Genomic DNA, 25010 nt, shown 5'->3' with positions numbered 1-25010 from the left:
AAATAGATATCTAAGACAATGATATTTTCAAAATTTGATATGAATTCTGATTTTTGAAAAATTCAGATCGCTGCGAGATAAATACAAAACTGATTTAATAATCCGTTTGGTCAATATGAATGGAACGTTATGCCATTTTGATTAAAAAAATACCCCTTCTGAAATTTAGATCATAAATGACATTTTTAATCCATATCAAAACTTTTCAATTGTTTATATAGACAATATTCTAATTTATTCCCAAAGTTTAAAACTGCATTTCAAACATCTAAATATATATATATATATATTTTTTTCAAAACAATTGAGTTAAATGGCTTAGCAATTTCCACTAAGAAAATAATTTTATGTCAAACTAGGATTAAGTTTTAAAGACATGAAATTTATCAAGGAATCATTGCCTCTATTCAAAGAAGTCTAGAATTCTTATGTAAATTTTCGGAGGATTCTAGATAAAACAAGTCTGCAAAGGTTTTTATGGAGTGTAAATTATGTTGCCCCGATTTTGTTAAAAATATAAGGCAAATTTGTGAACCATTTATCAAAGACTTCGAAAATATCCACCAGAGTAGAGTCAAGAACATACAATAGCAGTCAGGTCCATTAAGGAAGCCGTAAAAATCCTTCCGGGTCTCAATATTGTCAACCCAGAAGCCTTTTTCCATAGTTGTGAGGGGGTTCTTGAACATAAAATTCAAGATCAGGAACAATGGTTCGATATCAATCTGGAAATGGGTTGGTGCGCAAAAGAATTATTCTACAATCAAAGAAAAAAACTGTTATGCATTACCAAATTTCAAGATGACCCCATCAACAAAATATTTCTTGTCAAAACGTACTATAAAACTTCAAAAGATGTAAAAAAATCTTAGGATGTGTTTGATTGCCAATATTTTTTCATGAAAAATGTCATTTTTCCATCCGAATTCCTACTTTTGGTTCTGGTGATAAGCTCTTAGGATCTTCCAACCCATAAGAAAACCTGTATTTTAACCACTCATCATTTAAGCTGACGCTCTCATGAAAATAGAGGAATATGTTCTCACTAAAATTCACACACACAATCAGTAACCGCATGGCAAACATATTGAAATCAAGATTACAAATTCGAAGGGGGGTGGCTTAGAAGACGAGATTGTAGAATGAAAGTGAAATTGTGACTTAGTATTAGGCATGGACAAGAGTATCTTCGGTTCGACACAAGCTCGCCTAATATTTTATGGGTTTTGGGGGGCGAATATGTTACTCTATTTGGTCAGTTCTTCAGGATGAATAGATATATCAAGAAAAATCACAAATCAGATTATCAGCAAAGAGCTAGAGGTGGCCCTAATGAAAAAATATCTGTGAAGAATCAATTATCTTTTTATCCATAAGTGCCATATGCAACTAATAAAGCACCATATACACGTATCATATGATCCATGTTCTCATCTTACCTGATAAAAAATAGATTCAGGTCCAGAAGCGTGTCATTTGAACTCGATTCAGTTCAGTTTACATCCTTTAATTTGCATGAGTTTCTCGAATGATAGGTTTCCAATTACCAGTTGACAACTGACATAAGAAACAATTGTGTTCGGACAAGAGTATTGACTAAAGTTCGATCAGCTCAATGCCACCAACTCCAAGAAAATATGTATAATCACCCACGTGGGTATCAAGCCCACTCCTCAACCGATACAATGTTGACGCAATTGTCCACCATAATCTTGTACCCTTCTCGATGTTGTTCTCTGCACGAGTCCACCTCAGACTCTTCTAGGAACCCGGGTGCTTCAATTTGTGAACAACATTATGTAAAGGCATTTCAATCTTTTCGAGTGCTAACTTTCCCCTTTTATTACTGATTTGTCCATGCAATATCTACATATTTCCTTTCAACGCTAAACAATCTTTTCTGCATAAAACTTGACCATCTCTGATCAATCATCAATACAGAGTTCAATATGAAGGTAACTCCAAAATCTTCTAAACTTGGGATAAAAGGAAGAATCAATATTTCTAACTTTGATTTTGATGCAGTTACTACGTTGGATGCACAGTAAGTTGAGGCAAAATAATAAAGAGCTGCTGAAGGATTTCACAACAGGTAACTTCTCTGAGGACACAAATTATCTTTAACAAAGTCCAGAAAGGCTTGAAACTTGATTTTCATTTTTTTGTCTTCTATTCTTTTCTTCCTCTTTGGAATCATTTAGACGATTGCAAATCTTATACCAGCAGTTAAAGGACAATCTGTCATACTGGAATGTCTTTGAGACATTAAATTGCCTTCCAAATATCGCAGAAAGCCTAACATGCTCCTGGAAAAGGTGGCCAACAGATTAAAATCTAAGCTACATATGAAGTCGAGGAAATATCAGGAGAAACCAAACCGTCAAAATTTGACATAACTAGATGAGTAGCAAGCAGCTTCCCTCCTTCCCAATAATTGTCATACAAAAAATTTTAGGAGAAACAAAATTTAACTGTTAATGAGAATATTCATTTCATTTTGGATTTCAGGAAACCCTCCTCTAGTCTCTCAGTGCAGGCATTTTCTGATGAGCACTACTATCTAGACCCAATCAAGAAATTTTCACACTCGAACACAAAGTGTTAAAAATCTTCAAATAAAATTGAAGCTGACAATTCAGATGTTTCTTTTCAAGAAGACTCATTCGTATGGAACTACCCAATACAGATCCACCAACTCCAAGTATTACTGTGCCTTGTATGAATTTGACTAATGAAGAGACAGAGATAACAACCAATGACCTCGAGGTTATTAACTATGAGCTGGAGAAGTTTGTTGAAGCTGGAGCAAAAGAGATAGTCAATGATTCCTCAGAGAGGAGTAGTCAAGCAAGTATTATAACCCTCATTAACAAGCAGATTGAAGGAGTGGATTCTGGAGGACACAAACACTCTGCAATGTCCTCTGCAAAATTCTCTCTTCGATTTTTAATTGAACCAGCTGGGAGTGGGGTAGAGGCAAAAAGAAAAGACATCACTTGGGGACCTCATTAGGAGGAACGTACTCCATGATGATCCTAGCAGGAAATGTGTAGAATCAGAGAAAGAAGCAAGGGGAAGATATATAGCACGTTTCATGAAGAAGATGGTTAAGAATTTCCATTCCACAACAAGCAGCAGTACTGTTTCTTCTAAGGGAGATGCTGCTGAATCAATTCCAATTAAAAGGGAACTCTCCGAGGTCAGTTTACTCATACTAACTCTCATAAGAACTGCCGATCAAGATTGGCTTCCATTTTTGCAGCTTCGTAAACATTTGAATAATTGCAAGTACAGAGTCGTGCAAACAAACATCGACACTGATGCGTTGAACAAATAGGTTGGCATGACTCTTGTCATATCTTTGGCAAAAGATCTTTCTATAATATATTACTTTATGTACTTATAATATAGAAGAACTTCATACAAACATATACACAGTGAAACATCTGCACTTGGAAAGGATGTATCATCCCACGTATTCAAACATAACATCATCAAGTCCTAGCATCTAATTATATAAAACAGGAAGTCACTTCAGTCACCAGTGGTAGATCGACCATATCCTAATTAAGTACATTATCTCACTCTTCCTTTTGTTTTCACCTTAAGACTTAGTCTTGGAGCTGTAGAGGTAGAAAAAATTGAAGCAAGGTAAACAAGTCCTCGTCCATTTCAGTGTCAATATAGCTATTTGTTAATGTATTACATATATGCAGCTTTATTTATGAGTGAGGTGTGAATTCAAGATTGAGAAAATAAAATAAGAGCCTCCCCAATCTTCTCCAATCTCCGCGAGCTTTCCAGTGAAGAAACAGAGTGATGGATTGCAATGCTATGTTTGCACATTGCTCTTTAAATAGAATGTCTATTTCTGAAAGAACACAGAAAATATGAAGAATCAAATATAGCTGTTCTTGTCGTGTGTAATTTAACAAGTGCTTATGTTGGAATTATAAATCTGCAGAAAACATTTTGCACATATCTTTGACACCTTCAACATGTGTAACTGTCATAAATTTGAATCTGATAGGTTAGAATGTTGCATTTATATTGAAGGGCACATGCTTATCACATAACCGGAAAATCACCGGGGGAATCTAATATAGGTAATTGTAATAGGACAATGCAACGTGTAAATAACCGCGCACACACGTCCTTACACTCCCATCACATGGAGGGGGCCCACACACAATAAAATATGTGTGGGGCCCTCCATGTGAGGGGGTGTAAGGTTGTGTATACACCTTAAGGTGTACACATAGCATTATTCATTGGAATAATTCTTTCTATTTTTACTATCATCATGCAATATTTCTGTAGGTAGCTATATTTACTTTTAAGTGCATCTACCCTTTCCAGTGTTTACAGATCTGCAAGGAACGGAACTAGGCAACTAACTAAGCACAATTATACCTCGCTCTTAGCATCATAAATTGATCAGGTAGAGAAAAGAACTTGCTGGAAATCAGATTGGTAGGAGTTCACTTTTCAATATTCCGCCCATCTCCATCCTCCAGGATTGATCGACAAGAGAGGCCAACTCTCTGATAATTTACATATAGATTTGTTGTTAGTAGATATACGAAAACTGCAAAATTAAAATAACATAGCAATTCCATGCATTATTTGTTTGCCTAGATATGGAGTTTATTTCATCAGCATGCACTAATGACATAGTTTGATGCTACTGGAAAGTGCCACTAAAGAACAGGATAAGCAATATAATTTGAAAAGTTCGAAGACATGGTGTGATTCCAGTACCCAATGCTAGATACAGAACATTAGTCATAATACTTTCAAACATCCAGACCAACAACAAACATAAATGAATCTGAACCTTATTATTGATAAAGCTGAGGTTTGACACATGAATCCCTTTTCACCACTTTATTTGGTCAAGTGTCCAAGTCAGTTTTAAGTTAAAATCCCATGAAACAGAAATCTGTTAACGATATTTCTTCAAGGATGTTTCAACAATTTATAGCAGGCTGATCAACTTCTAAAACTGAAAAATGGTTCTTAGTTTGAAAAGACTTCATTCACCATCTAAGTAATATTGTCTTTCAAAGTAAATTTCCTGTCAACTATGGCCTTGTAATCATAAAATATGATCCACAATTGCTAGTAAAACAGTAGCCCGTGATGAGAAAAATAAATGTAATAGAATATTATCCTTTGGGTTTCTCTTAAGTTGCTAGGTACCCATCCCAAAGTGTACTTCAATGTGGACAACTAAATCATGCTTCTAAAAGGGGCATACTCCCCTGAGATCAAGTATCAACATCAAGCAATATTCACATGTCAAAAATGACCGTCATACTTAGGCTGAAAAATAAAAAAGCTCTGAAACGTGATCACATAATTTCAGACAATATGGTAGTTATGAGATTGCAACAAAATGCGGTCTCCATTTATTATTTTATGCCTCTAGGAGTTAACAGCAGCAATGACAGCGTGTTAATTATGTGAATGTTTCCAAGAAACAAAAGGAGTCGCCTATATCAAGAAGATCAGCTACCAAACTAGTTCGAAAATCTACAGCAGGATAAAAGCTTTTGCAGGGAAAGGAAGAAACATTGGCAGTAAGCCGGTAGACAAACAGATGTCGAAGATTATAACTCACCTAAGGTCATGACTGACAACAAGCAAAGTCAGCTCTTTCTTCAGATTCTTCAACAACTTAACAACATCCGCACGGGCCTTCCAATCTAATAGACAGACAAATGTTCAGTAATTTTAAAGCGAGTATTAAATCAACATAAAGTTAAAAGCATCAGTTGATATTTTTCTAAAAAGGTTCATACTACTTTGCTCGTGCAACTACAAGCAACATATGAAAAAATGGACAAAAAATAGTACAGCTGTGGTGCAATTAAGAGCAAATTCCACAAATTGCAAAAAAGTGTACAGTTGTGTTATATGTACATAATGGTTTACATACATAGGATGTTGTCAGATATGATTGGATCAGAATTTCTTCAACTAAATAAAAAAACTTCCCCACTCTCTTTTTGACACCTCATTTGTACGGAAATCATTATGTAGAAGTAGCATTATTCAAAAGTGTATCCTAATCTATCTAATGGAATTAATCAGACTTCGGTGTATCTCTCCATATTTTAGATCATTGTCTTCAACATAACCTCTCATTTCCAAGCTTGAATTCATTGGGTTAAGCATGTGCCGTTTATTGCAATGGGTTAGTGGATACTGAATCAAGGAACATTGCATATTTGTTCTATGTTTCATTTTCAACAAGTTGTGACAATAACAACAAACTAAGGCTAATCCCTAGAAATTTGGTGTTGGCTACCAAAGAACTGAGAATCAGTGACTGGAACAATGTCCCCTGTGAATCATTTTTATGCCACTCCCTTCTATCCATGACAAGATCTAGAAAAGATAAAATAAAAAGAAATCTTTTGCAACCATATCAAGACCCATGTTAACTTTGGTCTACCTCTTATTCATCTAAATGTTTTATTAGGCATCACTCTTGTAGATAAGAGCTTCATTAAGTCTGAATAAAATATGTCCAAAATAAGTAATCCTTCCTTTAATTTGCTCACACAGGTGCTACCTTCACTTGTTTGACGTGTATTCTTATTTCTTATTTTATCCATTGTAGTATGACCACACTTAATGCCAACATCTCTGTTTGGTTCATCTTGTAAATATGTTGTTTTAACGGACAAAGACTCTTAGCAGGTCTGATCTAGTAAAACCATTTTGTAAAAATTGCCAATTTAATAGGTGCCTATTCAAATCTTGCTTCCTATTCACAGCAACTATATCTAATTAGTTACTCTATAATTGCAATGCTACCAACCTTTCCCACCTCCTATGTTTCTAACTCATTACTTACGGTCTCTGAAAAGAAGAAGGTACTACATCATCAAATTTTCAATTCTTCAATAAGCATCTCAACATGACAATAGCTGAGTACGGAAATCAAGATCCATGTGTCACAAATATGATTTACTGCCTTCCTTCTCAAATAGGCTTAAAGACCAAAATACCTTGTGTCTCAATTAGTATGGCTTAAGATCAAAACAAATCACATAATAAAGAGCATAACAGAAATCTTCATACCAAGACCAGCAAGAGGCTCGTCCAAAATTAAAAGGTCTGGAGTTTGCACCTGAGCAAGATAACAAACCATTAAGGTGATCATTACCTAAAACAAATTTCAACCTTGTGACGTAAGACATTACACATATAGGACATCCACACTTGGGAATAAAAACATACACGTGGATGCACACATGCGAATGCCACTCTTTTCCTTTTTCTAATTACACTATCATACACAAGATATCAGCAAGAAAGGAAAGAATCTCACTAATTGAATTGCTAGGGCAAGTCGACGTTTGTAGCCACCACTTAGAGATTGTGGATCTTTGTCCAAAGAGATTCCATTCAGACCAACCTGAAAGTTTTACTAGCTTGATAACATTGGTCAAATTCGATATTTGAAACAATACTACAAATCAAAATATCAATAATAAAGAAATAAAGGAGCAAAAGAAAATGAATGCTTCTTCAGTCTAATATACCGAAGTCATAGCTCTTTGGAGTCTTGAAGCAAGAAGCTCTCTCAATTGCACACCACCTCTTTGTCTTGGCCACCCGAATATGATTTCATCAAGAACATTGTCAGCAACAAAGTACCTGCACAATATATTGCATTAGATGCCCTACCAAAACTGCAATTACATAATTATATAATCTGAAGCAAACAAGGATTCAATATGAATTTCTAAGAGAAGAAATAAGTTAGGATTATAATGGATGCAAATCCACACTAGGAAATATATGATAATGTGACAATTAAACCTCGAGTGAAAGACACTAAGATATATACCACAGAAAATTACTTTAATCTTGGCAATCCAATAGATGGAAGATTCAAAGGGGATAACGTTGACCTCTATTCTCGCGCGAATAACATAGCCAACAGATCTCAATTCCACTCACATCCACAAAGCCTTTCTCCTACACACTTGGAGAAAACCGTTAGAGCATATGGTCTCTCTGGTGATAGGGGGCTATTGTGAGCACTTCAAGGGTCAAGTCACACTCCTCTAGCCAAAGTGACAAAGACTTCCTTACATGGTAGATGGTTCATCTATGCCAATGGCTTCTTGCATGGTGAATGGTGCATCCATACAGGGGATAATAAAATCAGCCTCGTAGGTTTCAAGGTGAGCATCACTTTGTGGAAGACGATGATCATTGGAAGGGGTCTCCTAAGAGAGGTTCGGCCTAGATTCTTCTGATCAGGAAGACGGACCTCAACGACACCCACATGGCATTATTTTCTATGGTAGTTGCGTTGGGAGTAGCAACTAACTTGGTAGTCCTTTTCCTAGCCTGAGAACTTGGCCTGTTGAACTCCACAAACTTTGTGATTCACACCTCTCCTATTGAGGCGACAAAGACTTTATAGTAGATGTTTATCCATGCCAAGGGCTTTCTACATGATGGATGGTGCATCCATATACGGTGTAATATGGTCAGCCTCATAGGTTTCAAGTTGGGCTCCCTATGGATGCTTTACTCCTCTCTTACTGAGGCGACAAAGACTTCCTTGCATGGTGGCTGGTTCATCCATGTCAAGGGCTTCTTGCATAGTAGATGGTACGTTCACGCAAGGAATAACATAGTTTGCCTTATTAGTTTCAAGGTGGGCTCCTTTTTAGATGCTTCACGCTTCTCCTACCAAGGCGATAAAAACAACCTTGCATGTTAGATGGTTCATCCATTCTAAGGGCTAGCATGTTGGATAATGTATTCATGCAAGGAATGGGGAAGTCGACCTTGTAGGTTTTAAAGTAGGCTTCCTTTGGTATGCTTCAAACCCTCCCGTCGAACGACGAGAATGAGATTGTATTGTAGTTGATACAAAGGCGCAGATGCATAGGTGAGGATGAAGCCTTGCATGGAGGAAGCACTAATGCATGAGCAAGGAAGAGACCTTGCATGGCGAAGGCCTGATAATTGGATAAGGCCTTGCATAGCAGAAGCATGATGTATGGCAAGAACGGGGCATTACATAGCAAAGACGTTGATGCATAAGCTAGGATGAGGCCTTGCATGATGGAGACGATGCAGTCCCATTGTGAGGATGAGGCATTGCATAGCGGAGGTGCTAATACATAGGCAAAGATAAGGCCTCTACACTCGGAAAAATCATCGTTGCAAAGTTGGAGTCTTACTTTCCAGGGATGAAGCCTCTAAAAGGATATGGAACAAATGTACAGAGGCGAAGTGAGACCGGGAGACAATCTCCACTTGCGCTTCACCGTCTCAAAGGTCTCAAGCTCCATTATCTAGAATTTTTCATTTTTTGGCTAAAGGACTGAATTTTTAAGCTTTCTTTCATCAAACGATGGAGACATACACTATATTGATTATAGTTTATCGACATTCTTTAATTTGACTTAAAATGTAAAGAATTTAGAAGAAAATAATAAGAATACCTTGATAGATTTTCTGTCTTAATAGAAATTCTGAAGAACTTGCAATAATTTAAACTTGAAAGATGACTTTGAATAGAACTCTCACACACTTTGAACATGAAAGAAGTGAGTTTATACAAAGAAGAAGAATAAATCTACATAAAATTTTGGTCCACTAAAGATTCATCTACCAAATAATTTTTGAATGGTTATCCACATGCACCTTGATATTGCCATAAGATTTTTTCAATTTTGTCTCGCTAAGAAAATATTATTTATTTCACTATCATATCTATCAATGGATATTTTTAATTAGTCCTATTATAATATCCAATTTTATTTCACTATCATATCTATCAATGATTAAATGATGTGAGAAAACCTCGAAAATAAATGCCATGTGTCCATGAATTCAATTTGAACAAAAATCCCATTTTTCTCCGTTAAAAAAAAAAAAGATTTTTAGAATTACTATTCATCGAAAACTTTTGCATGAAACATTTTCGGTGAGATCGTGACGCGAGCTTTTTAATGAAATATGAATCCTCAAAAATTAATATAGATTATTTCTAAAAATCGCTAAAAGAAAAAAATAGAAGTATACGCTTTAGGTCGACGGCTGACAAAGCAAGAAGACCTCGTCATTAATATGTTTGCTCGCGGCAATTGTTGCATGTGATGTAGGCTTAGCGGTTCTAGAACCGTCATGATTGGCGAACCGGCAGGCAAGGATACACGTTACACCACGATTTTGAATCGAAGAGAGATTTCAAGAAATGGCATAATTTGACATTGGTGACAAAGTTTTTATAAAGGTTTCACCACTTAAGGGCCAATCACAAATTGCCAAAAAGGGAAAATTAACACTGAAGTATATTAGACTTTTTGAAAATAAGAAAAGAATTGGGCTAGTAGCTTATGAGTTGGAATTACCAGACATATTACTTTTGCTCTTGTTTTTACTTCTTTTAGAAGAGTTTTTGATCAAAACTACATTAATTTTTGTTTGGAAACTAATTTTTAAAAGTGCTTATTCCAGAAGTACTTTTAAAGGGAGCCACATTAGACCAACTTCATCTAAAAGCTCTTCTAACTAGAAGATGTAATTTCACAAAATTATCGAACGAGTTCAAAAGCAGTTTTTTGGTCTTAAAATATTCTTCTAACTTTTCAAAAGTTATGCCAAATAGGCCCTAAGTAAGATTCACAATGTGTTCATATATCAATATTGCAAAATATACATACCAAACACAACGCATATACTCAATCAAATTCTTATGGATATTCAAGACAACTTATCATTTGAGGAGAAACCCATTAAGATTTTATCTTTTGATAAGACAACTTCGGAATAAAGAAATTAGAGTATTGTGGAAGAGCGCGTAATTAGAAGAGAACATGGAAATAGAAAGATGTTATGCTGGAAAAATATCCAAAACTATTCAAGTGAATTTCGAAGACAAAATTCTTACAAAAAGAGGAGAGAATTATAATGCCCCCATGATTTCAAGATAATGTCCTACGAAAATTTTACGATATTAGGTTGGTAATACCCTAGATTTAGGGTGATAATACTAGAAATAACCTATCTATATGAGAGCTCTTATAATAAAAATAGTAATCATAATTAAGTAATTCACCAATGAATTTATAGACACGTGACACACACACACATATATATTAATTGTAATATTTTAATTGGCTCGGATGCAATTTTTAGAAGTTACATATATCCATTTTTGACGAATCAAAATTCATTAGAAAGCTCGAGTCACAATCTTGATAAAAATGTTTTATGCAAGAATTTTCGATGAAAGGTTATTTCAAAAATATTATTTTTGTTGATACAAAGAAAAACAGGATTTTTGGTTAATTGAATCCATGGACACATGGCACACATTTACTTTTGATTTCTTGCACAAATTGGAGTTTCGAACGGCTATGCATGTAGAGTTGAAAGTTGGTGAATTAAAATTTTAGTGGATAAAATTTTTAGTGGCACTAAAATGTTAAAACCCTAAATTGATTTAGTGGTACAATTTTAGGGATATATTTGTTTACATAAAAAAGAAATTGAAGGCAAAAGAGTTCGATAAATGGAAGTGGTTGCCACCACGTATGTTCGTTTGAATAAATGGTAGTATATACGTATTTGCCTTATTATAATCCAACATAATATCAATTGATAGATATGTTAGTGGGATAAATAATGTTTTCTTAACAAGACAAAATACACGACAAAATATGAAAAATCTTATGGCAACATCAAGATGCACATGTGGATAATCATTGAAAAATTTTTGTTAGATAAATCTTTAGCGGACCAAAATATTATGTTGGATTATCCTTCTTTCAAACATGGTCTAATATCGAAAATATACTCTATGTAAAATTACTTCTTACATGCTCAAAGTGGATGAGAGCTCTAAGATTTCAAAATCATCTTTCAAGTATATATTTATTGCAAATTCTTGAAAATTTCTATTAAGGTAGAAAATCTAGCAAAGTATTCTTATTATTTTCTTCTAAATTCTTCACATTTTGAGTCAAGTTAAAGAGGGTTGATGAACTATAATCAATACAGTGTATCCCTCTATCGTTCGATGAAAGAAAGATCGAAAATTCGATCTTTTATCTAAAAATTGAAAAATTCCATATTTATTACAAAGAATATACGGGTCCTAATACCCAGTATCAAGGATATTATTACTCTAGGATGGGGGTAAGAAAACCATACTCAAAAGTTATTTGAGAAAATGTATTCCTCTCTTTTCTTTAGGATAATTGAGCTTTCTACCAACAAGTTAATATAAGTATTTACTTAAGTAGATATTAACACTTTAAATCTATTAATTTCATGAAGGTTTCATCAACAAAACTAGTGCTAGTGATTTCATTATATGTTTACTTTTATGCATTCTTTGATTAAGGTACATTAGTAACTTTTGCAGTTTGTAAAAAGTGATTTAAATGGTAACCTTGTTTCACTTGTATTACTTGCCAATTCCTAAATTTTCAAAAGATTGAAAGTTCTTTAAAAGATTTGTACACCAAGGGATGACAGAGGCCTTATTTCAGTTCATGTCTTGTGGTAACAATTGGTTAGTTCTTGTGTGGCTCATTCAGCCCCCATTTGAGCTAGGGATGAATGTGGTTTGGTTTCAGCAGTTTGCGTTATATTGTCAACTCAGACCATTCCAAATTAAACCAAGCCATTTTATTTTTCAAACCAAACCATAATTTACGATTTGGTTCGATTTTAATTCGCGATTTACCTATCAACATTATAGTAATATATTTAACATAAGTTAACATATAAGTTTAAACGAGAAATAATAATGTTAATTGTAAAATCAAATTCATATTTACCATGAAACCTATGAATAAATTATTTTCGACAAATATATCTTTCTTCATTTTTATTTACCTTTTATTGTTTTACTTTCATATTATCACATAGTGGTTGATAAACATCGAGTCATATTCTGCTATTATAGTTTGGTTAAAATTCAATTCGTCTTGCTAGTAAGATGTTAAATAATGATTGAACATGATATGTTTAGATATACAAAGATTGATAGAGTTTAGACTTACTTGGAATTAATAAATTTCATTAATTACTTTATAAAAGTAGAAGGTAGTAGTACAGGTTAGTGAACTTTAATATTTTCACACAATCAGTACACTCTATCCTTCGTTCTTTACAAAATATGAACAAGTTCATCAATCATCTAAGAACACAAACAGTCAATTTTTTATCCAAATCACAACTCACAAGTGGATAATAAATTCAAAAACAACAAATAAAAGAAAGAACAGAAAAATGGCTTGAATAAGAATCTAAGACTTACCGAGAGAGAGGAGAGAGAGAATTCAAATAGAAATTAGCAGACTAATGGGCAAAATGCAACTAGCGATTCATTTAGCAGTGGCAAACATGCGTCAAATGTTTGGAAAATGAGAGTTTATATTAGGGCTTCTGAAACTTTGGACATGATTTATTACCTTAGTTTTGTTGAATAATGATTTGAATTTTCGAAAATATGTTTTTTTTTTTTTCATTTTATATGATTTGGGAATAATTTTAGTTTAGTTTAGACATCAGGTGAGGATATGTGTTGTGAACTTGTTAAACCATGGACCAATAATAATGAACCTAATTTACTTTCTATGATTATTTAAATGAGCTGTTTGTAATTTGTATTGATAAAATGGTATATTTTCTAAAAAGTGAACATTGTAAAATTTATAAGTTAGTAAAATTAATATCGTAATTAAAAAATTTAAAAACGGTTCGGTTTGGTTTTGTGTGATTTTTGAAAATCTAAATCTAAATCAAACCATTTTGAAACGGTTTGGTTCGATTTCAGGGGAAAAAATCGCGAGTCCACGTGAACCGAACCAATAGTTTTGGTTCAGTTTGCGATTTCAAAATTTTTTTGTACAACCCTAGTTTGAGCCCTATTTTTAACAAATAATGAGTTTCGTAATAGTGATTTTTTTTAAATTGTGATTAAAAAGTAGGAAAAAAAATTAGGTTTACGTATATATTATTTTATTCAAAGAATGTGTGGTTGAAAATGAGTTCGAAGAAAAATATGTGTTGGGATAATGGAGCTCAAACAGGGTCTCAATTATTCATGCCAACAGGTCCGTGCGTGGCCTAAAGACTAGTTTGAGCACTCAATGTACAAGAGCTCTTTAAAAAATTAACTCCTAACAGATAAAAATGAAATTATGTGCAAGATCACTCGATCACCGAAATTATCTCACTAAATGTCAATATTTAACGCCTTATTATGACTTTCATTTCAAATAATGGAGCATGAGACCTTTGAGATGGTGGGGCGCAAGTAGACATTGTCGAGTGACGAAAAGAATAGTATCGTATTATAGAAACTGATGTTTGGTCCTACTAACCGAACCATCCTGGTTTGGTTTTTATAAAGACCAAGAGAGTGGTCGAGCATTAAGAGGCAAAACCCTTGCGTGAAAATGTACGGTGATACATGGACAGTAGAGAACTTTCGACCGAACCACTTTTAGGTAATTGTGCAGTTTTTATTTTGCAAATCAATATTTTGATAAGTTGTTAGTTTCAAGTTGGGATCTTTTTGTACAAGTTTTATCCTGTATTTGTGTGTTTATAACTAGCACTGAATTTGTAATATTTGCATATAAGATGCACTTTTGAGGCTATATAAATGTGACAACCCAGCTGCACATATTTTGTGAATATATGTGTGTGTTTTAAGGAAATAACTTGATTTTATAAAATAATGATTTTATAAATACCCAATTTTATATGTGATGTTAGTAGTGTAGCATGGTCTAGCCGCTAAGTTAATTTACACGTCAATGCCTATTTTTATATATATATATTTTTTTTTTGGATAGGTAATCGGAGAATTTTATTCCTTAAAAGAGAGTACACGGGGGTATATAATCACTTTAAGCATGAAAGGAACAACAAGAAATTAGGCAACCCTACAACAGGATTTTTAGCCACTACATTAAACCAAGTATACAAAGTCAAGTAAAATAATTCTCTTATCTGCTCTGTTGTCTTTGTTTGGTCTTTGAAACATCGATCGTTCCGTTCTCTCCGTATGCATCATACAATGCATCCCGGGATAAGATTCCATAGAAGTTTGCTATCCTTATCGCGAAATTTTCTTCTCCATGCCCACACCAAGTTTTCTATACGCCTAGGTAACACCCAATCCATTGATTGAGAAGCCAAAATACTGTTCCAAAGCCAACGCACACCATCACAATGAATGAATAAATGATCAATCGTCTCTCCATCCTTCTTGCACATATAGCACCACTCGGTTACATAAAATCCTTTTCGTCGAAAATTATCCACCGTTGACACCTGCCCCCTCATAACTGTCCACAATAGAAATGCTACCCATGGAGGCAATTTACTTTGCCACACCATCTTCCAAGGTAATGAATTCTTCACAAATCCCAAAAGGGATTGAAAGTATGAGCGGACTGAAAAAATACCATCTCGAGCTAACCTCCACCTGCTACAATCACTCTCTCCTACCCGAATTTGTATCTCATGCAGAGCGGTCAAAAACAACGAATAATCTTCCAATTCTCAATCTTGTAAACCACTCTCAAAAGTAATATTCCAACTATAGCCCCCATTATGGATGTCAAGTACATCACCTACCATAGCAGCAGGCTCTAACGCAATGCGGTACAATAAGGGAAATCCTTCCTTTAACGGTTGATCGTCACACCAATTATCATCCCAAAATCTAATATCAGTGCCATTTCCCACCACAAAATTTAGTTTGTCCTTAAAATCACTCCATCCCCGTCGGATATACCTCCACAAACTCACCCCATAGGAGCCACGACCCTCAACCGTACACCAACCCCCCTCCATCACACCATACTTTGCCCCAATGATTTCTCTCCAAAAGCTCTCCCTCTCCACTCCAAATCGCCACAACCACTTGCCCAATAAAGTCTTATTAAACAAAACAAGGCTCCTCACTCCAAACCCCCCATCCTCATAGGCAAACAAATAGTACCCCAATTAACCAAATGCATTTTCCTCTCCTCCCCTAACCCTGTCCACAAGAATTCTCTTTGAAATCTCTCTAATCTATTTGCCACTGCAACCGGAATAGGAAACAATGACAAAAAGTGAGTGGGGAGATTTGAGAGAGTGGATTTAATAAGGGTAAGTCGGCCTCCCTTAGAAAGATACATACGCTTCCACCCTGCTAACCTCCTCTCCATTCTTTCCATAATACCATTCTAGATATGTGACCGTGCCCCTAGCGGAAGGCCTAAATATAACATGGGCAATTGTGCAATCCTACATCCCAATATGCCAGCCAACTCCTCCACGTTAGTGACCTCCCCAACTGGAATAACATCAGATTTCCCCAAATTGATTTTTAATCCAGACACCGCTTCAAAACATAAGAGAAAACGACGCAGGTTCCTGAATTGTTCATCATCCGCATCACAGAAGATCAAGGTGTCATCTGCAAATAGCAAATGAGACACCTGCAATTGGCCAACCCTAAAGCCCCTTACCAATCCCTCTGCCACAGCTCTTTCAAACATCCTACTGAAAGCCTCCATCACAATAACAAAAAGCAATAGAGATAGTGGATCTCTTGCCGCAATCCTCTACTACTCCGAAAATAACCCTCCGGCGTTCCGTTGACCATGATTGAGAACGAAACAGTAGAAATACAAAACTGAATCCATTTACACCACTTATCCCGAAGCCGCACCCCCTAAGCATATATAAAAGGAACCCCCAGTTCACATAATCATATGCCTTCTGAATATCGAGCTTACATAGCATCCCGGGAATTCGCAAACGCAATCTTGAATCAATGCATTCATTCGCTATAAGCACAGAGTCCAAAATCTGGCGACATTTTACGAAAGCATTGTGAAACTTAGACACTACTTTCCCCAGCATCTCCTTTAATCTGTTCGCCAGGACTTTCGCAATAATCTTATACACCCCACAGATTAGGCTAATAGGGTGAAAGTCGTTAATGTCAGTCGCTCCCGGTTGCTTAGGGATCAGCACAACAAATGTAGCATTAGAACTTTTTTGGAACCAACCACGTTCAAAAAAATATGTAAACACATCCAAAATTTCCGATCGCACCACCTCCCAACACGCCTTGTAAAATGAGAACGAGAAACCGTCCGGTCCAGGGGCCTTATCCTCGTTCATGCTAAGCACTACCTCCTTGATTTCATCCTCCTCAAAAGGTCGCTCTAACCACCCGGCATCATCCTCCGTGATAGTAGAAAAATCCAAACCTTCCAACTCTGGCCTCCACTCAAACTGCTCTTGATATAGATTCTGATAGAAATTCACCAATTGGCTTCTATTTTCGATTGGTTCTTCATAAGTTATCCCATCCACTTCCAACACTGTGATTGAGTTTTTGCGCCTATTACGATTAGCGATCCTGTGAAAAAACTTAGTACATTTATCTCCTTCTTTCAACCAATTGACCCTAGATTTCTGACGCCAAGCAATCTCCTCCATCTCCACCAACCTCTCCAATTCTTCCCTTAATGCTCTACGTTTCTCCTTCTACTCCCCAGCCAACCTTCGACTCTCCTCCCACCTATCCAACTCATCAATCTCGGAAAGACACTGAATTTTACGACAGTTTACATTGCCCACAATCTCCTCATTCCATTTCTTTAAATCTCTTTTCAAAAACTTCAACTTCTGATCCAACACAAAACTAGAAGACCCCCTAACATCGTAAGATGTCCACCAAGTCTATACTTGCTCCCTAAAACCTTCAACTTTCAACCACATTTTCTCGAACCTAAAAGGCCTTCGTCCTCCACCCGTCCTGTTCCCAGTTAACATAATGGGGAAATGATCAGAGTACAACCTCCCCAATCTTCTCTGAATGACATCTGAATACTTAGCCTCCCACTCTCCGCATATCAAGAATCTGTCAATACGAGAAAGAGCAGGTTGATCCCGATTGGATGACCAGGTAAAATCTCCTCCAATCATAGGCAAATCCACCAACATATTCTCCCTTATAAAGTCTGAAAAATCCTCCAGAGCCCTCGTGAGTCTCCCACCGTTCGACCTCTCAATAGGAAATCGAACCACATTAAAGTCACCTCCTATACACGTTGGTAGATTCCACCAAGCCATCATTCCAGCCAGTTCATCCCACAAGCCCCGTCTACTATCCTCAGTGTTAGGCCCATAAACACCTATGAACATCCACTGAAATCCATCCCCAATGTTTCTGAACATCGAAATTGAGAACAATCCAACACTCACCTCCTCCATCTCAAGCACTCTGGTGTCCCACATGACTAATATGCCTCCAGAAACCCCTGATGATCCCATAAAATAAAACCCTACATGCTGTCCCCCCCACCCCCCATAAGCTACTAACCACCACCCTCGAGATTACCTCCATCTTGATTTCTTGTAAGCATACAAGATTCGCTCCCCAACCCCTTAGCAGATGTCAAACACCCATCCTTTTCCCAACTTCATTAAATCCCCTTACATTCCAGCTAATGATTTGTGGTATCATTTCAACAGTCCAGCATCCCTCCCTAGTACTCCATTCTTGGATTCACCACCCTTGCCATCATAATTAACTGACCATTCAAGTCTCCTAAGTTCACGATCGCCCTTTCTTCTAGATTTACCTTCTTGTTTACTCATCTTCTGTCCCCTATTGGCCTCCAAATCTCAAACAATTGTAGTAATCTATTTTCATATCCATCACAAGACACGCCCATTAACTTACTGAAATCCTGAATTTTCTGTAGAACCCAGTTCGAAGGTGGGTGTCCAGCTTCGAATCCAAACAAATCCCCTGTTTCCTCCACCTGTATAACATCACTTTCTATTTCTCCTTTCTTGGCTCCATCTACCTACAACACCAGTGCTTTTTCCGTCCCCAAGTCACTTACCTTCATTGACTTAAAGTTCCTTCTATTATATGTGTTCGCAACCCTTGTTCTCAAAGGTGTCACGTCGTGCTCTATCACCCCTGATAGTACATGCCTCGTCCCTGGTCGCCTAGTAAAAGCCCATCTTCGTATGGGACTGTGTCCATTCCACTCATCGTTACTGTCTCCAAGTTCACCATACTCGGCTCCCCTTCTTTAGACAAAGGTACCACCTCTCGGTCTACATTGGTCCCCGCGTTGACCTCAACCATATCCAACCCCTCTAAGACATCACCTTTGTCATATTTGGAATGTCCCTCGTCCTTTTCAATCCGATCAATAGACTCGCAAGTGATTTCGAGTCTTCCCTGCTTTACTTGATTATGTGCCAATTCTTTCATATTCAATCCCGATGCTTGTTTTCCAATAGCTGGATACTCGTCCATACCTACTCCACACTTGTAACAACATAATTTCTTGGGACCCATTTCATACCCATTTCCCACTAGCCTAATCAATTCCTCCAACGCTCCTTTCAATTCCTGGATACGGGCCATAATTTCAGCCCTATTCAAACAACAATCTTGACCTTCGTTTACACTGACATTGAGAGTCAATCTCCTTTTGCTGTTGCATCCGCTGGTCAACCTGCTTCGATGTATGTAAGTTTGCTGTTACGTCTGCATAAGTCAATCTTTGTCGATTACGTTCATTCACCGGTCGACGTTTGGCCTTATCCCCAGCAACAAAAGAATCAACAACAGTTTGAAATACCCGGGAGATTGATGCCCATCCTTCTCCATTCGCGCCTTCCGACACCATCACAACTCCTTTCCTACGCCTATCCCCATACTGTGCTATCATCAAGTACCTACCACGGCTGTTCGCACAACGCTGTGCCAAGAAGGTTCTTGATGACTCATTGAACCTAGAAATGAATTCCTCTTGCTTACTAGTCACCCTCAACTTATCCACCATATTTACCATCCAAAGTGCACCAAACCTTTCCATGCTAATTGCATTAGATATCTTCAAGCCCCATTCGGTCAATCTAACAGCACCAAGATTGGTGACAGAAATTGCAAACTCCTTCGCCTCAACTCGAAAACGATGATTGGAGGCCACATCGAATTCATCCACAAACTTCCTTCCCTGATTGTGTGTGAACGGCATATTAGACGGCAAAATAGGTATCGTTACTGGACTGCGGACATTCTGCCTGACATTCTGGTTCGCCGGCGCCGGCGCGTGCTCCTCCCCGACCGACCTCCGGCATCGGAATCGCCTGCACTGTCCTCCGGTCAGGCGCGTCTGCCTGAATGGTGGCTGGATTTGGTGTGATCTGGGTTTGCATCCCAGATTGGTGTGGCTTTATATGTGGCGTGGGGCCATTTGGGTTAGGGTTTCTGTAATACTCCGAAATTTTATGCTCGTTTAAATTTCTTTTAGGATAGCGATTTAATTTTCAATATTATTTTTGGCCATAAGAATAAAGGGGGCACCACCTTTGTAGGGGTTAATGCTAGATGTAGCTAATGAATGCAAGCATGAAATGCTAAATGTTATATATACATGAAGTGATTATTAGTAGTCGAAATTCAAGTCAAGTTTGAATTTGAATGAAGTGGATTATCTTGTTAGGACTTCAATTGACCAAATGATTAAATTATCTTGTTGGGATTTATTTTACAATCTACAATATTTGAATATGTAGGTTGGATACAAATTTAAATTTGGGATACACTTTGCTAATAATGAAAGGTATGGGGATTAGGTTATATTATTTGGAAAATGAGAGACTTCCTTTGTAAATCTAGAATTTGGGGCCACTTATTACCCTATAATTAACCCACTTGTCATTTATCATCACCATACACTTATGCAATAGACCAAACATGTGTAGAAGCAAGATAAAAAAAAATAGAAAATGGAAGAAAAAAGGAAGTGAGGCGGTGGAGATTGGATATATATATATATATATATATATATATTCATATCCATTGTCATAGAGAAAAATTTCCTTCACTTTGTAAAACATTTTCACACACAAATAGAGAGGAAAATCGAAAATAAGAAAGGAAAAGGAAGTAAAGCCTAGCACTTTCAATTCATATTTCAATCGAAGTTTCTTCAAGTTTTACGGTAAGATACTTTCCATGCTTAAGGGGTATGATTCCATGGTAATATTTATACTTAAGTTATGCATGAAAAGCCATAATATGCATATGGTGGACAAGTCCACAAAGTTAGATATCTATTTATGCCTTAGGACAAGTCCGAAGGGCACCGACAAGCCGGAAGGTGCAAGTATGTGTTTGATTGCATTCTTTTGTGTAGTATTATCATGATAAAATTCAAATATGGTATCTTACTGAGTATTCCTTATACTCATAGTATTTTATACTAAATTTTCAGATCCATGATCGTTGGATTGATGGAAGTTAGTTGGCAAAAGCGATGATGGGTTAAGGACAAAGATGTTTTGCATCGAAAGTTTCCTTTTGTATGTTTTGTTCGATGACTATTTTTCCATCTGTTTTCTTATGGTATTATGTAAAAACATGTACATGACATGATGTAATATGGTATTAAAAGTAAATTTTGTAATCATATCTTCCATGTTGTGTTAAGAGAAAATTTTTAGGAAACTTCTCTTTGCAAGTGATAAAAGGCAGAAACGGGACAGCTTCGGGGTCAACTTCAAAACGATGTTTCTAACTCTATAAACATCCATTCGAGACTCTAAAAATATTTCTGTGTTCCTCTTTGAGTTTTCTAAATATGGCCGCAGGAATCACTCAATTTGAATATTTATGGCTTGAGATATAAATTTTTAAACGTCGAGGGATCAATCTGGATTTCCTGTGCAATACTTCACTGTTTTCAGTAAAACGTCCATATCATATGATTTTAATGAAAGGTAGGGGGATTAAGTTATATTATTTGGAAAATGAGAGACTTCCATTGTAAATCTAGAATTTGTAGCCACTTATTACCCAATAATCAACCCACTTGTCATTTATCATCACCATACACTTATGCAATAGACCAAACATGTGTAGAAGCAAGATTGAAAAAAAAAATGGAAGAAAAAAAAGAGGTGAGGCGGTGGAGATTGGAAAAAGGAAGAAAAATATCAATCCATTATCCTTATCCATATATATATATTCATATCCATTGTCATAGAGAAAAAGTTCCTTCACTTTGCAAAACATTTGCACACACAAATAGAGAGGAAAACCGAAAATAAGAAAGGAAAGGAAAAGGAAGTAAGCCTAGCACTTTCATCAGTTGTTTTAGACCTCAGGTGCAAGAGGCAACAAGAATGTTGAATAAACAAATTGTAATTCAATATGCAGTATAAGTTCATTTTTTTCAAGTTAGGATAAAGTTAAAGAACCAAAATTTATGAAACGGAAAAGGTTAAAATTGTCTCCAATGCTTTCATGAGAAGGTGATACCTTTCAGGAAACTGAAAAACGATACCTACTCTTCCAGGCAATAACAATTCAGGGGATTGAGTTGGGTGACCATCATCATTATATCTTTGAACATGGATGGAGCCTGATGTTGGCTTACTTAACCCTGCAATCAACTGTATGAAAACGTCAAATATTTGAGTAGAATTTAAGACAGCAGGGAAATCAGTAGATACAGAAATGTTGGGTGAACATAGCACAAATTTTGGATCAAAAGGAGGACCTGCAAAAGAGTAGTTTTCCCACTTCCACTCCGTCCAAAAATCAATCCAAAGCTGCATAAGCGCATGATAAGATACAAATTATTTCAATATGGAGCTCGTTAGTAAGTATAAAACCCCTGCCACCAGAAGATAAAAAAGTGGGTTCAATATAAACTGTGTTTCAGTTCAATTTGACATAGAAATCAAACGAACTTACTACAGTTCATAGTCAAAAATAAGATATTTTAAATTTTACATTTTTTGTTGAGAAAGGAATAAGAACAAGAGGTGTTAAACTTTTTATAATCCAAGCGAGCTATTTTTCCACAAGACCTCCCCTACAATTTCATTACCGTAAAGTTTAACCACCAAGTTCGGGATGGATTGATGTGGTTCCTCTTGTTAAAATTCGGACAATACCAGTTGCAAAATGCAAAGAGAAAGTTAAAAATTTATATTTACTTTATAAATATATGTACTTCTTTATGACAAAATGAAATGAAAGTACCTTTTTTCAGGAAGGGAGAAATTTATTCTATTCAAAAGATTGACCTTGGTCCCTGGTGATTGATAGCTAACGTCTTTTATCTGGGAAAAAGAAGAAGAGAGCACTTAAAAGTGTTCCAACAACAATTATCAACACAGAAACTATAAAATAAACAACTAACACATACTTGAAAAAAAGAAAGGAAATCTTAAACTGATGAATACAAATAAGGAAAAAAACAGAGACATCAGCAAATGATTGCTGCAGAGGGCATCAACAGTCTAGAGTTTAAGTCTGCAGAGTGTACATGTATGAAGGAAAGTAGATGTCAATAACATTAAAACCAGATGTAAGAGTAACATGTCGAAACAGTAAAAACAGCATGCATGTCCATCTTAGGGTTAAGAATAATGCAAACATGAATGACAAATCACCTCTTGCGTTGTCACGATTTGAAAAATGGCCTCTCAAAATACATTTAGAAAGATATATCATAGAGTATCAGACAACTTAAATCACATACCAGAAAACACAGCATAAAATTGATTAATATCAAATATCCTCCCACCCTTTCATTTGAAGTTAAATGCTATCATTAAACGTAAACAGACTAGATAGTTCATTTGCAATTACAAAGGGTTCATATGTTTCGTGAATTTTCGGGTGAGAATTAAAAGTGAACTCACTAATCTTATGATTTACAAAAAGTAGGCATTTGCTTCCAAATTTTGATTATATTTCTACTGTCATTAGTTGATACTTGATATGTACAACTGCGGCACTAATCCATTGAGATGGACTACAACATATTTTAAGATACTGTAATTATGTAACAACTACATTGGTAGAACTAACCCTTAAAAAAACCAGCTGGTTATAACCCCACAAGGCAGGCCTTTCACAAGCAATGTGGGATACAATTAGCTCGTCATACGGTTCAAAGCTAGAAGAAATACTAGAGCAGCAGTATTTATAATCACGAAGTGTATTAAAATTAAACTTCACACTTACTTCAAAGCATGAATAATCGCAGGAAATTTTGCTCTGTCGAAATATTCTTAAATTTGAACTGCGATTGGACAAACCGCCGATTAAAAAAACATATAATAGTGACAGGGTCAACTGGATGCCGAAGAATTCAGTGGTCGATAATCGATCGGAGTAGTAAGAGATTGAAAGAGCAAACCTCGGATATGTTGGAGTTTTGAAGACGGTTGAGGGTTTGGTTACAGGCAAATAAGGAAGCACAACACCCGCCATCCTCTGATTCTCTTCTGCGCGGTTTGGGATGATGCTACCGCCGAAGAGCCCCTGGATAGGAACCCGGCACGTGGTACAAGACCATGTTTGCTAAGGTTAAAAAGAGTTGCAAATCAGAAAATTTTAGAATAATTTATTTAGAGCCTGTTTGGGCCCAATTTTTTCACAAAAAAAATTGATTTTTTGAGCGTTATTTCACTATTTCAACCGTCATATTTGACTTCTTCTCTCACAGGTGGACCCCACTTTTCTCCTAACGATCAAAAAATCAATTCTCAAAATCACTCCCAAACAAGCTCTTATTTACAAAAAGTAAAATTAGTAATAACTTTATTTTTACGGGCTATTCAATTGAAACTTTTAATAATTTTTTGAAATTTAAAAAGTTCAAAAATATTCAATCGAAACTTTTTGACTCTCTAAACTCTAAAAGTCACGGTGTATTCAATTAAGACTTTTATAGACTTTTAAAAAGTTTTTAAAAGTTACGATATATTCAATTGAAACTTTTTAAAAGTCTCTATAAATCTTGAGGTATTAAAATTTTAATGACTTCTGGAGACTTCTATAAAAGTCTTTGGAATACTAAATTTTAAGCAAAAAGTACTCATATAGAATCTTAAAATTTGTCTCTCATTAATCACGAGATTTTTGGAGACTTTCACAAATATATATATAT

The 25010-nt window shown here is 36.0% G+C and overlaps 1 protein-coding gene across 3 annotated transcripts; it reads right to left on the bottom strand.

Moving 5' to 3' along the window:
* Window positions 1-737: 737 nt before the first annotated feature.
* Window positions 738-24420, bottom strand: LOC111408776 (ABC transporter I family member 11, chloroplastic). Of its 3 annotated transcripts, none has more exons than XM_023038555.1 (11): window positions 24258-24420; window positions 24083-24146; window positions 23093-23172; window positions 22605-22656; window positions 22364-22497; window positions 7557-7671; window positions 7343-7429; window positions 7093-7141; window positions 5624-5708; window positions 4414-4544; window positions 738-757 (listed from the first exon to the last, which is right to left on the bottom strand). In XM_023038555.1, the coding sequence occupies exons 1-10, from the start codon at window positions 24329-24331 to the stop codon at window positions 4466-4468; spliced, it is 819 nt and encodes a 272-aa protein (XP_022894323.1). In that variant the 5' UTR covers window positions 24332-24420; the 3' UTR covers window positions 738-757; window positions 4414-4465. The 3 variants fall into 3 exon arrangements, with proteins under 3 accessions (XP_022894323.1, XP_022894319.1, XP_022894331.1); XM_023038551.1 differs by lacking the exon at window positions 738-757 and adding an exon at window positions 3448-3871; XM_023038563.1 differs by lacking the exon at window positions 738-757 and adding an exon at window positions 3448-3871 and having other exon boundaries at window positions 24083-24140.
* Between the last annotated feature and the right edge of the window lie 590 nt (window positions 24421-25010).

This window comes from Olea europaea, chromosome 2 (assembly GCF_002742605.1).
Source record: "Olea europaea var. sylvestris chromosome 2, O_europaea_v1, whole genome shotgun sequence".
Taxonomy (NCBI): Eukaryota; Viridiplantae; Streptophyta; class Magnoliopsida; order Lamiales; family Oleaceae; genus Olea; species Olea europaea.
Note: the sequence above shows the minus strand (reverse complement) of the source record. Positions and strands in the feature narration are given on the sequence as shown.

What these genes read in the sequence shown, in the direction of transcription:
- LOC111408776 (XM_023038555.1), bottom strand. Translation starts at nt 24,331, where the DNA reads ATGGCGGGTGTTGTGCTTCCTTATTTGCCTGTAACCAAACCCTCAACC. An exon ending in GGAAAACTACTCTTTTGCAG is followed by an intron (nt 22,498 to 22,604) that starts GTCCTCCTTTTG and finishes GTTTTCATACAG; the next exon opens with TTGATTGCAGGGTTAAGTAA. An exon ending in CGAGCCTCTTGCTGGTCTTG is followed by an intron (nt 5,709 to 7,092) that starts GTATGAAGATTT and finishes TCTGTCTATTAG; the next exon opens with ATTGGAAGGCCCGTGCGGAT.